Source organism: Sinocyclocheilus rhinocerous, unplaced genomic scaffold (assembly GCF_001515625.1).
Source record: "Sinocyclocheilus rhinocerous isolate Xijiao unplaced genomic scaffold, SAMN03320098_v1.1 scaffold1598, whole genome shotgun sequence".
NCBI classification, from domain to species: Eukaryota; Metazoa; Chordata; class Actinopteri; order Cypriniformes; family Cyprinidae; genus Sinocyclocheilus; species Sinocyclocheilus rhinocerous.
Genome location: NW_015661398.1, coordinates 16,613 through 30,884, shown reverse-complemented (window position 1 = coordinate 30,884; position 14,272 = coordinate 16,613). Strand labels below are relative to the sequence as shown.

Here is a 14,272-nt window from a genome sequence, read left to right as displayed (position 1 = left end):
AATATTGACTTTTATAAAGATATAAACTTGCAGTTCTGAGGAAAAAAAAAGTCAGAATTGTGAGGTTTTTTTTATTTATTTTGTGGAAGAAACAACAAAAACAAATGAAATGTAAAAAATGCAAACTTAGAATTGCAAGGATGAAAGTCAGAATTATGAGATAAAAAAGTTGCAATTACTTTTTTTTTTAATTTTGATTTTGTGGTGGAAACAGAATTGCAAAATGCAAATTTAGAATTCAGAGAAAAAAAATCTCATAATTAAAAGAGAAAAGTCTGAATTGTGAGATATAAGAAAAGTCTGAATTGTTAGATGTAAATTTGAAATAAAAAAATATAATAAAAATTTAAAGTGTTACATCTCACAGTTTTAGATATAAGATATAAACTCATAATTGTGAGATGAAAAAGTTATTAAAAAATGTTATTTGGTGGGGAAAAAGAAGACAGAATTGTGAAATGTAAAGTCAGAATTCAGACCAAAAACTAAATTATGAGATAAAAAGTCGCAATGACCTTTTTTTAATTCCGTGTCGGAAACAGCTTTCATATGAATCAAGTTCAGACCTTCCACATTATTTATTTAGTTGCTTAGATGCATTACTCAATAAATAATGATAAATGATGTTCCCCTGAGGCCTTATTTGTGTTTGCGTGTTTGTTTTCTGCTGCCGTCTGACCCTCAGCGCGAGCGCCAGCGAGTGGGTTTAGGTGTCTTGGCAAAGCCTGAAACTGCAGCATATGTGCTGAAAAACCCAAACGATGTCATATTACCATTTTGGCAAGCCGTGACTTCACATATGCAGAGAGAGACGGAGATGTTGTTTAGAGCTCCCCTGACGACTGCATCTCATCTGTCTCTCTCTCTCTCATGCATTCTTTCACTTGCATTAAGGACTCATGTAAGCAATGCACATTATTAGATGCAGGTGTTTTTAGAATTTTAGAACTGATTTTCAGTCGTTGCATTGAATCAAAGGCAGGTAAACGTTGCCAGTTTTTTAATCTGTAAGAAAACTGTCCACTTGATCACACGTGATCCTAATATAACAGTCAGTATGACATTATGAACTATCTTTATTCTAAAGAAATAACAGTCACAATGCATAGGGTGTTTGCTAAGTCTTCTGAGTGTTTTTTTTAACATGTTGCGATGTGGTTTTTGGGGTCTTAATTGTGGTTATTTACTGGCCCGTGTCAAACTCGTCATGGCTTCATTAATGTTTTCGCCTACAGTTTTTGGGCAGATGCCAGTAACAGTGGCAAAACTCACTCCTTATGATCGATTTGAGTCGTGGTTTATGAGCATCACTGATGACAGAATATGGGAGGATTACTGTAGTGCCTAATCATTAAAAAAAAAAAAAAAAGATTTATACATTTTATTAAGTATATGTGTAGTTCTTGAGAAATATTTGATCTAGAAGACACTACAGGCAAAGAGTGTTTTTTCATGCACTGGTGAATTTTGAGATTTTGGTCTGTTTTGCTTCAATAACATGTCTTCTTTCAGACTAGTGGAAAGAGAACATTCAAAATACACTTTTAAGTGTTTATTTCATTGCACTTCGTCTATTTGCATCTGTAGATTTCAATTTCCGTACATATATTTAAATATAAATATCTATGTTTGTACTGAAGGGTTTGTTCATATATCATTCTCACTGATTAAAAAAATTGTATTCCTAAAAATTCTTTATTTTCTGTCTGTTGACAGTATTTTCTTATTTATGAAGTAAAACAAGAAATCCAAAAACCTTTAATTTGTCAACAAAATCAAAGAATTTTGAATATGGCTTTATTCAATATTCAGATTTCTATTCTGGAAATGTATGCAAATGAGTGCATATTTAATTAAATAATGCCTCATTTGCATATTTAAACATAACATTTCATAAAACTTGTAATATGAGAAGACTAAACATAAAAAGGATCACACACTAATAGACATTCAGGTCGTTCCGAACACAATGCAACAAACGTGTGACAAATCGGCTCAAAATAGCAAACATGTTTGAAACATGTCTGGATGAAATCAGAATCTGAAGCTAATAAATCTGATTTTCTGATTCATTTCTGAACTCATTTCTGCAAACTTTCTGTGCAGTTGTCTTTGATGCATCGAGACTGCAAGTCAGAGCAAAATTCTGTGCAAGATTTGCATAGTGCGTTTAGTTTTCTTGTGCTCTTTTGCATGAAACTCTTTGCTGCAGTCAGTAGCTGGTAGCTCTTTAATGGAGCTGATGAAGCTCTCTGCTCTGACACACACACACTTCCTCTCCTCATCAGACCGCAGCGTTGCACAGTAGCAGTGTGTCGAGCTGCAGGAGTGTGTTCTCAGGAAGCGTGTGTCGTGTACTGTAACCTGAGCGTGGGTGTTCAGACACACCGGGTCTCCCCAAAAACGACATCAAGGGAACCCCGGCGTACGGGACGGCTGACAAATGCTGAAAACCCAGCCTGAGGATGCCGACATCTGCTCGGAGAATGACCGATCAATCTCTGCTTCTCGTTCTGTGTGTACTCTTGATAGATGAGACTTTGAGATGCTGCACCAGATGACAATGACTCCTCAAAATCATGTGTGTTGTTTGAGGAGAGGAGTTCTGCTGCTTTACTAAGCATAAAACAGGTGAAAAAATCTCTCAAGACCTCATCTGGAGACCAGAAGATCTCAGAGATGCAATGGTGCAGGACCTGTAAAAAAAAAACCTCTTGCAAACACCACAGCTGACCGAAAACATTCTGGCAAAGTTCTCTCAAAGTTATTATGAACAAAAGTTTTTCCAGTAACCTTAATAGAACATTTGTTCAAAGTGGAATTTAATGTTATTTATGCACTGTGCTTGGAACATTTTTTTTGACAGGAAACGTGCTCAGAACGTTCTCACAATGTTTTCTCGAAGTTGTAAACAAACTTTTTCTAATATTGTTCATAGAATGTTGATTCAAAGTTATCTGGTCTCTAATGTTCTCAAAATGTTAGCACAGAAACTTTATTTATGCATTGTGCATGGAAACTTTTTTTCTAAAATGCTTTAGTTTGATGTTAATCTAAATTTGTTTAAATCTTATGAATCTTTTCTAAAATTAATAAGTAACAAAGCTGACAGGGAGCGTTCTCAGAACATTCTGGCAACGGTCTTCCAGTAACGTTAATAGAATGTTCGTTCAAAGTTATCCGTTAATAATGTTCTCAAAGCATTAGCACAAAAATGTTATTTATGCATTGTTCGTGGAACTTTTTTCGGAAACGTCAGTTGTAAGCTCGTCTAACGTTTGTTACTATTTGTTTCGGAATGTTCAGAAAACGTTCAAATGTAACATTCCCATAATCTTAGAAAAATGATATAATGGAATGTTGCCTTAACATCTGTTTAACCAAGAAAAAACATTTTTTTAAAAACTGGACATTTTGAACTTTTAGAGAACATTCAGAACAAAAACATTTTTATAACTTAGTGAACATTAGCACAACGTTCTTAGAACGTATTTTTGTTAGCTGGGCACCCAGGAGTTTTGCTCAGTTTCGTCAGGAAATGCAATTCATTTGTACCTTAAAAATCCCTCCCAACCTGCGGGACGAGGATGCATGCGATGTCTTGAGAAATATCTTCAAGTGTCAGAGGAAGTAGTACATGTGTGTGAACTAGAGCAAGAAAAAGCCCCTTTGAAGTTGTTTGCGTGGTGGTCTCGCTGCATGTGTGTGTGTGTGTACGCTGCTGTCCCTCTCAACTCTAGTTGGTTTTTCTTGAGAAACATAAACCACGAGCCCAGAGACACGGCTGCCAGCGTATCGTCAAAGACGAGATTCACTAGAAGCAGGTGCAGAATCATCCCACAACATTAACACTGTCGGCTCTGATAACAAACACACCTCGCCACACCTGAGCAATCACAATCCACTCCTTTTACTTCACACTTATACTCAGGAACATGCCAGCTTATGAAAGGGTTCTGAATGTCGTTTCATAAATACTGCACTGCAAACAAATGGAATGCATTGATACCGTGAGTGAAGCAGCCAGCGCTGGGCTCTCTCAGATGTGTGTAGACAGTCGAGGGTTTGATCTGGGTCACATGAACGCTGCTTTCCTGTTCGCAGTAAGTCTGGTTGAGGGTTTCAGGGTGGAAAGCCCACTACTGTGATATGACTCTGCAGTCTCAGGTGCACAGATACCTGTCAGTCAGCCTTCCTTATAGCAAGATGATGTGTAATCACTGGCTTGAACTGAAGAATGACTCGCATTTGGGTTTAAAATACAATTCATATTCAGTGATATTAGTGATTTGACTATCAGATGAGAACAAAAAACTGAATTGAGCTGATTGTTTCATGATTAATGAACTTTGCAACATTTACACGATTGTTGAGCTGAGTAATGACACTATTATCGTCTTAAATTTAGCTGAAAATGTGCTCACCATCAGACCATTCCAGATTAGGATGAGTTTGTTTCTTCATCAGATTTGGAGAAATGTAGCATTGCATCAGTGTCTCAGCAATGGATGCTCTGCAGTGAATGGGTGCCGTCAGAATGAGAGTCCAAACAGCTGATAAAAACATCACAATAATCCACAAGTAATCCACTCCACTCCAGTCCAGCTGCGTATTTATAAAAAACAAATCCATCATTAAGAGTTTTTACCTACAATCTGAGTCCATAATCCATAACAACGCTTCCTCCAGTGTAAAAGTGCATCTCCTGTTGTCTCTCACATCAAAATCCAGCCACATATTTGTTTAACTTTTTTTTTTCTTTACAGTGCAGCTGTTTGGACTCTCATTCTGACGGCACCCATTCACTGCAGAGCATCCGTTGCTGAGACACTGATGCAGTGCTACATTTCTCCAAATCTGATGAAGAAACAAACTCATCCTAATCTTGGATTTTGCACTCGGAGAGAAATTTGATTTGTGAAATGTAGCTTTATTAAGGTCCTTCTCAATGACGTTCTTCTGTCAAGTGTGTTTATTATCTCAAGGATTGTGGAATTCCATTTTTATTGGTCATATTTGTGCAATCATCAGTCCATTCATGTCGTGCACAGCTGCCACGGTCCGTCTCCAGATATCAGCGGACCATCTCATCTTGTGTGTGTTGACCCATATCCGTTGTAACGCTCAGCGTATCTCCTCTCTTGTGCGAGGTGCTGGTTGCCATGGTTTCGATGGTATTGGCGGATGCTTTCAGTTAGCTAATCCTGCTCGATGCTCTCCAAACCCTGAGATGAATGCACTTGATGCCAGATGCAGCTGGCCCTGCATTCAGTCCTGCACATACACGGGCCCATCGACTCAATAGAGCAGCTAGTCAAGCGCGGACCGGGTCCGAGCCGCGGCGCCTGCTCATCTCAGCTGTGAGTATAAACATCAGCACTCATCACAGATGGGCAGGGATGTTATTTGAGGAGCGTGCTTGCTTTGGACAGCACATCATTTGAAATGTGAAACATAACATCTAACTGTTATAAACTATTAAACTTCAGTGAATAATAAAAAAATTTGATAAACTGCATAGCAACTCTCTGGAAATGTTGCATGGGCAAACATCACTGGCATTTTCTTTAGGAAATATAAAAAATGTAGTTTAAAATAATACATTAATATGTTTAGACATGGTAAAATTCTACAAATAAAATTTTAAATATGGTTTAGATATAGAATTATACCATGTTTTGTTTTTGTTTTAATCTGGTTTAAGTTTAAAAGGATTAATTTAGTTTAAAGTAATACATTAATATGGTTTAATTGTAGAAATAAAATATAAATTCAATACATAAAAATAAATAATTCTGAAAAAGTGAATTTTTATGAGTAGCTATGAATTTACATATATATATATATATATGCATGTCGAATGTACAAATAAAGGCTTGATTTAGTTTAAAATAATACATGAATATGTTTAGCATGGTATAATTCTATAAATTAAATTATTAAAATAAAAATGTTTTAATAAAAAAAGACATTTTGAGTGAAAAAGTGATTTTGTTTTTGGGGATCTGTGAATTGACATGCATGTGTGCACAAATTCATTTATCTGCTTAGATTTACATTTTTGTCTTTCTTGGTCTGTTTTAATTTGGTTTGAGTTTAAAATGCTTCATTTAGTTTGAAATAATACAGTAATCTATATACCATGGTATAATTCTATAAATAAAAATGATCAAATACATTAAATTATTGTGCTTATTTTGTAAATTTATTTTATTTTATATCGAGTAAGTTACCAAATGACTGAAACAAAGTATTGTGGACTGTCTGGTCACTGGTGAAGACAACATGATGAAAACGTTAGTAAACCCCCCACGCAGGGTTAACTTCTCACACACAGCTCTATTCATTGTGGGGTTAAACTGATTGACATGCCTCTTTGAGCGTCTGTGCTTGTGTTCCACTGACATGATGCTGCTGTCTCGTCTGCTGCTCCCAGAAATACAGCACTAAACCTCCACAATCACAGCAGACCTGCTTCATTTAGCAAAGCCGGAATGTTTAAAACTAGGTTTAATGTTGCTGGATGAGGAATGTGTAATGTAATCTTCACCACTTTGCAATATTATCTGCCATTTAGCTGGCAATATGAAGCATTCGCAACCCATTTTGCTTCTGTATTGTGACGTATTTATGAGCGAATCAGGATATCCAACGAGAAAAAAAAAAAAAACGAGAGGAACTTGATTTTATCCATTTGATTGGATTGTGAAGCGTGTCTGTAAATAGAAGTTTGGCTCTCAGTTCTGGCCTAGATTGATGTCAGCTGGAAAGCACTTCTTATTCCTTTTCAGAAATATTCCCAGCAAACAAAAACATTCTGCTAACGTTCTGAAAACCTTATTTCTGCATGTTTTTTCTTTGTTATGCAAACGTTAAGGGAAATTGCATCATCATGAGATGTTTTTTGAATGTTGCTACTTGCTTGGAACATTCAAAAGTAACATTTAAAAAAACATTAGATGAACGTTTCAGAAAAACCATTAATGGCGTATAAATAACGTTAACGTTTTGAGAACATTATTAAGACCAGATAACTTTGAAGTAACGTTCACGAAAGAACGTTTGTTCATAACTTTGAGAGAGTCTTGCAATCTGAGCTGGATAATAGCTTATTTTTCTGTTATTGCGATTTCTTGGAAACAACAAAATACATGAAAACAGATGTTACACTTTGATGAAAGATGAAAACATTTTTGTTTGCGCTTTGATGATTCGTTCACAGTCAGACCATGAGACGAGAACGTAAATGGGGTGGATTTAGATTTTGTGTGTTGACTTTAATGTCAGTGTTTACCTGGACTCATTTTCATGTGTAAATGCCAGTTTCACTGTCAACACCTGAGGACAGATATATCACACATATGAATCATCAGGCTGCTGTTTGTTCATATTAATCTCTCCCCTGGTGTGGTTTCTGCACCGCAGTGACCTCAAAAAAACACCAGTTAAAGGGCCGAGGTGCAGCTTCTGTTTTCCCGCCACAACACCAAATGTCGCGCTTCCTCCTCTTTAGTGCCCCCTGAAAGTCCTGTTCACACCTCCAGCCAGAAGCCATTTGCTTCGCTTCAGTTCTGATTATGGCTCATTCAGTTTTAGATTATCCAAGGTGTCAGCTCTCCAAATCTAAAATGGATTTAGGAAGTGCTAACACTGCCTTTACACCAGCGTGCTGTTTTAACAAACTCAAGGTGAAAAAAGAAACCGGATTATTGCTTTTGAAAGCATATCAATATGTCATGCGTTATCTCAAATAAGAGCCATTTTTGCCATACGAGGGGGATGTGGGATCAATAAATAGGTATAAACTCAAATTGTGTATTTAATTTCAGTTTACTGTATCATTTATCTTAACAGCCATTTGCAGTTTCTCAATAAAATAGTGTGGCGGCCCAGATATGTTGACAGAAATACATCTGTAAATATATTTCGAAATATACAAAAAAATATTATTTTACTAAAATATTTTTCAAATTTTATTTACCTAAATATACTTTCTACCATTATGTTTTCTGGCCATTTAAAAAAAATATATATTTAAAAATATATAAATATGCTTTAAAACCGCAAGATTGCAAATATGTTTTCTCGCCTCTAAAATACATTGTGGTATGTGAAGGTTGAAACGAAATACATTTTAAATAAAAAAATTTTTATACATATTTCAATACATATTTAGCGTGTATTTAAAATATATTTGGTTGATGATTTTTTTTTAGCAGTGTTGTTTATATTTTTACATAACATAGCATGGTTTTGAATGGTTACCATATTTATTCACACTCATATTTGCATGATATTCCAATGAATATCATGGTACTGTGATACCTAAACAGCTTGGTAATACCAGGGTACTTTTGTCAGTGTGCTCTAGTCTTTTTTTTTTTTTTTACGTGCCTAGCTGTTATCATTCTGTAACATTTTAAATTGATCCGAAGAAATTTTAAAGCGAATCTGAGTTTCTGCAATCGCGATTATACCGCTGAACGTTTTGCGTAAAACAAAAAAATACACAGTATTCCATGGCTTCCTGTTGCCATTCTTTTAAAACCTGGGTAGGGTGTGCAGGGAAGAGAGGTTTGGCTTTAGTGTTAAAAGTGTTTTCATTGGCCACCGAATATGTCAATCAAACGCTCCTGGAACCCTATTGGCCAGTTCGGTGGGTCTATCGCTCCATTTCGCACTGTTTCTCAGTCCATCTGTCTTTAACCGTGCGTCGTCTCATTCCGCGCGTTAGTCTAGTGCGGCGCAATTTACAGCAAAATCCTACTCATATTACGATAAAGTTAGATATACTGTTGCCCGCATTATTTCGCAGTGTATTTGTGTTGGGTGTATGGTAAATATCAAAGTAATCGCGTCATACACCCAGTCCTAGTTTTCTGGGCGTTTGAAATCGGACACCGCTATAACGTCTCCCCTCCGCGCGGAGGGATACACTGTTGGGGCTGACAATGTGGACGGTGCTAAAATGTCTCCTCGGAAAATGAGATGTTACATTTGTAGCGCTCGAAAAAATTAGATTAGAACTTTAGGCAGAGCTACATTTGAGCGCAGTTACATTGTAACAACTCTCGACGTGGACTGTTCGCGTTTCCCGAGAAATTGGACGCGTTTTGCACCGTGAATTAGCGGGACCTGAGGCGCGGAGGGGGGGGGAATTTTGTCCCCCAACTTTTCTGTTTTTCCTCTCGGGCTGAAGCGCGTTTCTCTCCCGCTGGATGCCGCGCGCTTGACGCGAGGAACGGTGAGTATTTACCGCGTTTATCGGGTTTTACACGCGTAAACGTGCTCGTTTTTGACTTTAACGCGTCTGTTGTGATTAATTAACTTTTGTTGCACGGGCAAATGTGTGTGAAGTGTTTTGTCTCTGAGCTTCGGTGTGTGTGCGGGGTTCGAGTCCAGAGGAAACGGCTTCTTTGTTCAATAATTGGCAACAATGTCAAGTTTAAAACCCCCCGTATAGCTCATTTTTACCACAGTAACTGCGTGTTTACAACTTTACAGAACATCTGCTGCCTCTGTCGCTTGTATATTTGCTGCAATTCGGGTATTTAAAGTTTTTGATGGTTATAACAGATAAAAGTTTACACTGGGGTTAAATGAAGTCATCTGTGAAGTACAGTTGAAGCATTTTACATTTGTTGTGTTTGGAGTTTCCTGCTAATTGCAGTTCTTCTAATGGCCTGGTCTGCTTATTTGACTTTTCTTGGGAAATAACTTTTCCTTTTTCACTTTTGGGAATGGCTTTCCCATCTTTTCCTCTCTGGAAAACTTGTGGAGGTGTTTACGTACTCTTATTATCTCTATTCTCCCATATGGAGTGTTTCTTGTCGTTGTTGTGTAGTTTTCAAACTTTGTGTCGAGGACCGTGTGTTTCTTTGTGTTGGAGAGGTTGGGGGTGGGGGGGTCTAGGGTGAACGTGGCCTGAAGTCTTCATGTGTTTCGGCCTGTTGCTGATCATGCTTGTTGAGTCCTATGGGTTATTTTCACCTTTTGGATGTTGGATCTATAATGCTGCATTTGCACTTGTTGTAGAAGCTTGACGCTAAGAAGTACTATGGTAACACCATGGTGCAGTGATATCACATGGAGCTTATATATATATATGTATGTGTGTGTGTGTGTGTGTGTATGTATATATATATATATATATATATATATACATGTATAGATGTGTGTTCATCATGTGGTGTTTACATTGTGTTCTTTTAAAAATATTGCATGTATTTTCATGCTACAAGTAAACAAATCAATAGAAATGTCATGACAAATGTCCAAAATGACTCCTAATGATGGTCATACACTGGTGCCATGTAACATTAATGTCAAAAACATCTATTCATGCTAAAATACATGCCCAAAAACATTATTTTACCCACTGTTTTGAAATGTATATCCTAAAATTCCATGGTATTTACACTGTATTTTCAAACATGGTGTAGTACTTTTGGATTTTATGCCCAGTGTTATTTGCCCTCAATGGTATTTCCATTGCAGATGCTACTGTTCAAGCATTTAGGTAAAATCAGGTATTTTTTAAAGGAATAATACTTTTCATCAAGGATGCATCAAAAGTGACAGTAAAGACATTTATAATGTTACAAAATATTCAACTTCTAATAAATGCATATACAGCTGTGAATCCTGAAAAATAAAATGTATCACAGTTATTACAAAAATATTGGGCAGCACAACTGTTTTCAACTTTGATAATAATCAGAAATGCAGCAAATCAGCATATTAGAATGATTTCTGAAGATCATGTGACACTGAAGACTGGCGAAATGATGCTGAAAATACAGCTGCGCATCACAGAAATACATTACAGTTTAACATTCACATATAAAACAATTATTTGAAATTGTAATATTTCACAATTTTACTGATTTTACTATGTTTTTGAACAAATAAATGGAGCCTTGGTGAGGCTGCATTTAAAAACATCACAGTATAATCATACTACATGCTCAAAACCATGGTATTTCCATGCTACATGCCCCAAGCACTTTTTTGTCAGTGTAAACTGTGCATCCCAAAAGTGAAAGTAAAGCCATTATTGTGCTGGCTTCATTGCAGCATTTGTGATCTTTAATATTTCACAATCATCTACCTGTTGAGGTGCTGATTATGATTCCAGTGAAGGTGTTGTTGGAGCAGTGCTGATGACAAAAGTATTTTTGGTTAAGGCTTCTCACTTTTCTTGTGTCTGTGTAAAGCAGTGCTGATGTTTAATGAGTTGCTTCACGAATTAAGGAAAAGTGTAAAATCGCAGTGCTTTGTTTGCTCTGTTTGGTTCTGCGTGACATTTGTCTTCTGAAAGCTGCCAATTTTTTTTTCCTTCAATATTTCGGATTGAAAAGCATGTATTGCATAGAAATTAAAACAATGTTCTGTATAAGAGCTTGCATGCCTATTATCTATTAAAAAATGTTTCATGTATAGACATAAACTTGATATTTCACGCTATGGAAATGTTACACATGCATTGTTTGATTCCAGGAATCATGGTTATTTCTTGTGCAACTAACTAGTTCCCATACTCTAGGTGTGGGTAAGCGGGTGTTTTTTTCTCGAGCGCTGGACTGGAGACTCGCTGGTGGTCTCTTTTGGTGGTTAACCGAGTTCAGATGTGGTGCATTCTGGGAAAACACTCTTACAGCAGGTCTGTGATGTAGAGTAGTTCTTCAGATGGAAGCGGCAGTCGGATTATTTTGGATCATATGCATTCACGTCAGATTTGATTACTAGACCCAGAGTTCATAGATGATCTGAAAGCATGCTTGTCCATTATGCATCTCATTCCCTGCAGGATCATAAACCTGTTTGAGCTGAAAGAGACGTCGAGCGAGAGAAGCAGATCAAGAACACACAGGATCAGGATCAGGATGGCGACAGCGGGGACCGACATGGAGCTGAACGACCTGCTGGATTTCAGTGTTGTAAGTCAAAGAGACTCTTCTGCTGGTTTTAATAACAGATGTTTATGGATAGTTGACATCAAATGTCAAGCAGTGTGACATGCAATAAACTGTGCTGTGTTGTGACTGTGTTGTATGGTAGTCATAACTAAAGGCTGTTGTTAGGCCACACATGGCTTTTATTATATTGTACCTTTTTTACTTCATAATTTATATATAATTTATAGTTATAGACACAAAATGAAAACAAAATATATAATATAAAAATTGAAAATGTATATGCAAATATATGTATATATTAATGTTTTTGTGTGTGAACATATATACCCGTGTTACTAAGATACTATTATAGTTTTTGTTAATATTTTGAAAAGAGATTTTATACTTTTTTTTTTTTTTATATATATATATATATATTTTCAATTTGAATTTGAATTTTCGTTAAAGTTTGGGTAATTATGTTTTTTTTGTTGTTGTTTTTTTCGATTTTGTCTATATGATCATTTATTATTTTTCAAGTTTTACCTAATTTTAGTATATGTTAAACTAAATGAAAATGAGATGTTGCCTGGCATTTTTTAAAATATTTTATTTTATTCAGTTAACATTTTTGTTTCAAGTGTATTTTTTTTATGTTTTGGTTTTGAATAACCATAATACCCCTAAATATAAACTTTCCTTAATTTGTTAATGTTTATTAATTGGTTTACTTAATAGATTTATTATAAAAACTTATAATTAAATTATAACAATAAAATTGTAAAATTATATATATTATTTTTATTTTAATTATATTATACTCTTTAATTAAACAAAAATTGAATTTACACTTAATTTTAACCTGGGAAAAAAATAATATAAAACATAAATAATAGACAATGACCCTAAGCACACAGCTAAAATAACGAAGGAGTGGCTTCTCAACAACTCTGTGACTGTTCTTGAATGGCCCAGCCAGAGCCCTGACTTAAACCCAATTGAGCATCTCTGGAGAGACCTAAAAATGGCTGTCCACCAACGTTTACCATCCAACCTGACAGAACTGGAGTGGATCTGCAAGAGGGAATGGCAGAGGATCCCCAAATCCATGTGTGAAAAACTTGTTGCATCTTTCCCAATAAGACTCATGGCTGTATTAGATCAAATGGGTGCTTCTACTAAATACTGAGCAGAGGGTCTGAATACTTAGGACCATGTTATATTTCAGTTTTTCTTTTTTAATAAATTTGCAAAAATGTCAACAATTCTGTGTTTTTCTGTCAATATGGGGTGCTGTGTGTACATTAATGAGGAAAAAAAATTAACTTAAATGATTTTAGCAAATGGCTGCAATATAACAAAGAGTGAAAAATTTAAGGGGGTCTGAATACTTTCCGTACCCACTGTATGTAATATGCATATAATGTTTTTATTTTTTTATTTTTTTTGAAGCAATGGTGTGTATTTTCTCTGCTTATTTTTTCTCTCTTTGGTAGATGTTTCCTCATCCGATGTCAAACGGGAAGAACCGAGGCCCTACTTTACCCAGCAGTCAGTATGGTAGGCAATTTAAATTCGCTCACTTTGACTTTTATTACTACTCTGGTTATAGAAACGACTGATTCAGGATACAGAGAAAATGATATAATCTGCAGATGGCTTTCACGCTTTTGGAAAATGGATTTTAACATGGTAAATCCCACATGCAGAACTTTCTTGCGCTGCACACGTGTCGATGTCGTTAGAGTCTGAGTGTTTGCGAAGCCTGTTTGATCCTCGTCATTCTGATCCGTCCTGCTCTCGCTGTTTCATGTTCTCAGCTGTCGACCCTCCATCACGGGGGAGGAGGGGATGATGGGAAATGATAGTCGTCCTCTCACCCCTGCGAACAATGTCAACAAACATTAAAACAACACGCAAAACAGCCCCCCGCTAACTGCACCGTCTCACCCAAATTGGAGTCTCTCTTCATTAGAGACGTCCAGAAATTGCATTTTTTTTAATTGAAATCGAGAGGTTTTTGGTTGAATCTCCCAAAACTGAATATGTTCGGGTGACTTTTAACCATTTACAGTTTAACTAAATCAAACTTTAATTCAGAAGGAAGCAGTGTTAATTTCGTTGACGAATACTTTACGTCATAATAGCATAACGAAATTTTTTTCACTGACGACGACGATAACGAACTAAAACTCTTTTTGAATGACAAAAACTATGACGTAAATCTATTGACATTTTCATCAACGAATAAAAACGAGACGAAAATTTTAGGAAGGAATGAGATTCATTCAGAACGAATCTGCTGCGTGGTTCGGAGGTTATATGCGTACATATGAACCGGTGGGACATAAGCTAACATACACTTGCTGCACGTC

General features: G+C 36.2%; 1 protein-coding gene across 1 annotated transcript in view; it reads left to right on the top strand.

Moving 5' to 3' along the window:
• The first annotated feature begins 8,728 nt into the window (after positions 1-8,728).
• The window catches only part of LOC107726322 (transcription factor E2-alpha-like), a 21,597-nt gene continuing 16,053 nt past the window's right edge, over positions 8,729-14,272 (top strand). The window contains exons 1-3 of the mRNA XM_016535864.1: positions 8,729-9,244; positions 11,810-11,939; positions 13,394-13,457. Coding sequence (XP_016391350.1) covers positions 11,886-11,939; positions 13,394-13,457 — 118 coding nt within the window. The 5' untranslated portion in view covers positions 8,729-9,244; positions 11,810-11,885. The remainder of the gene's footprint in view (positions 9,245-11,809; positions 11,940-13,393; positions 13,458-14,272) is intronic.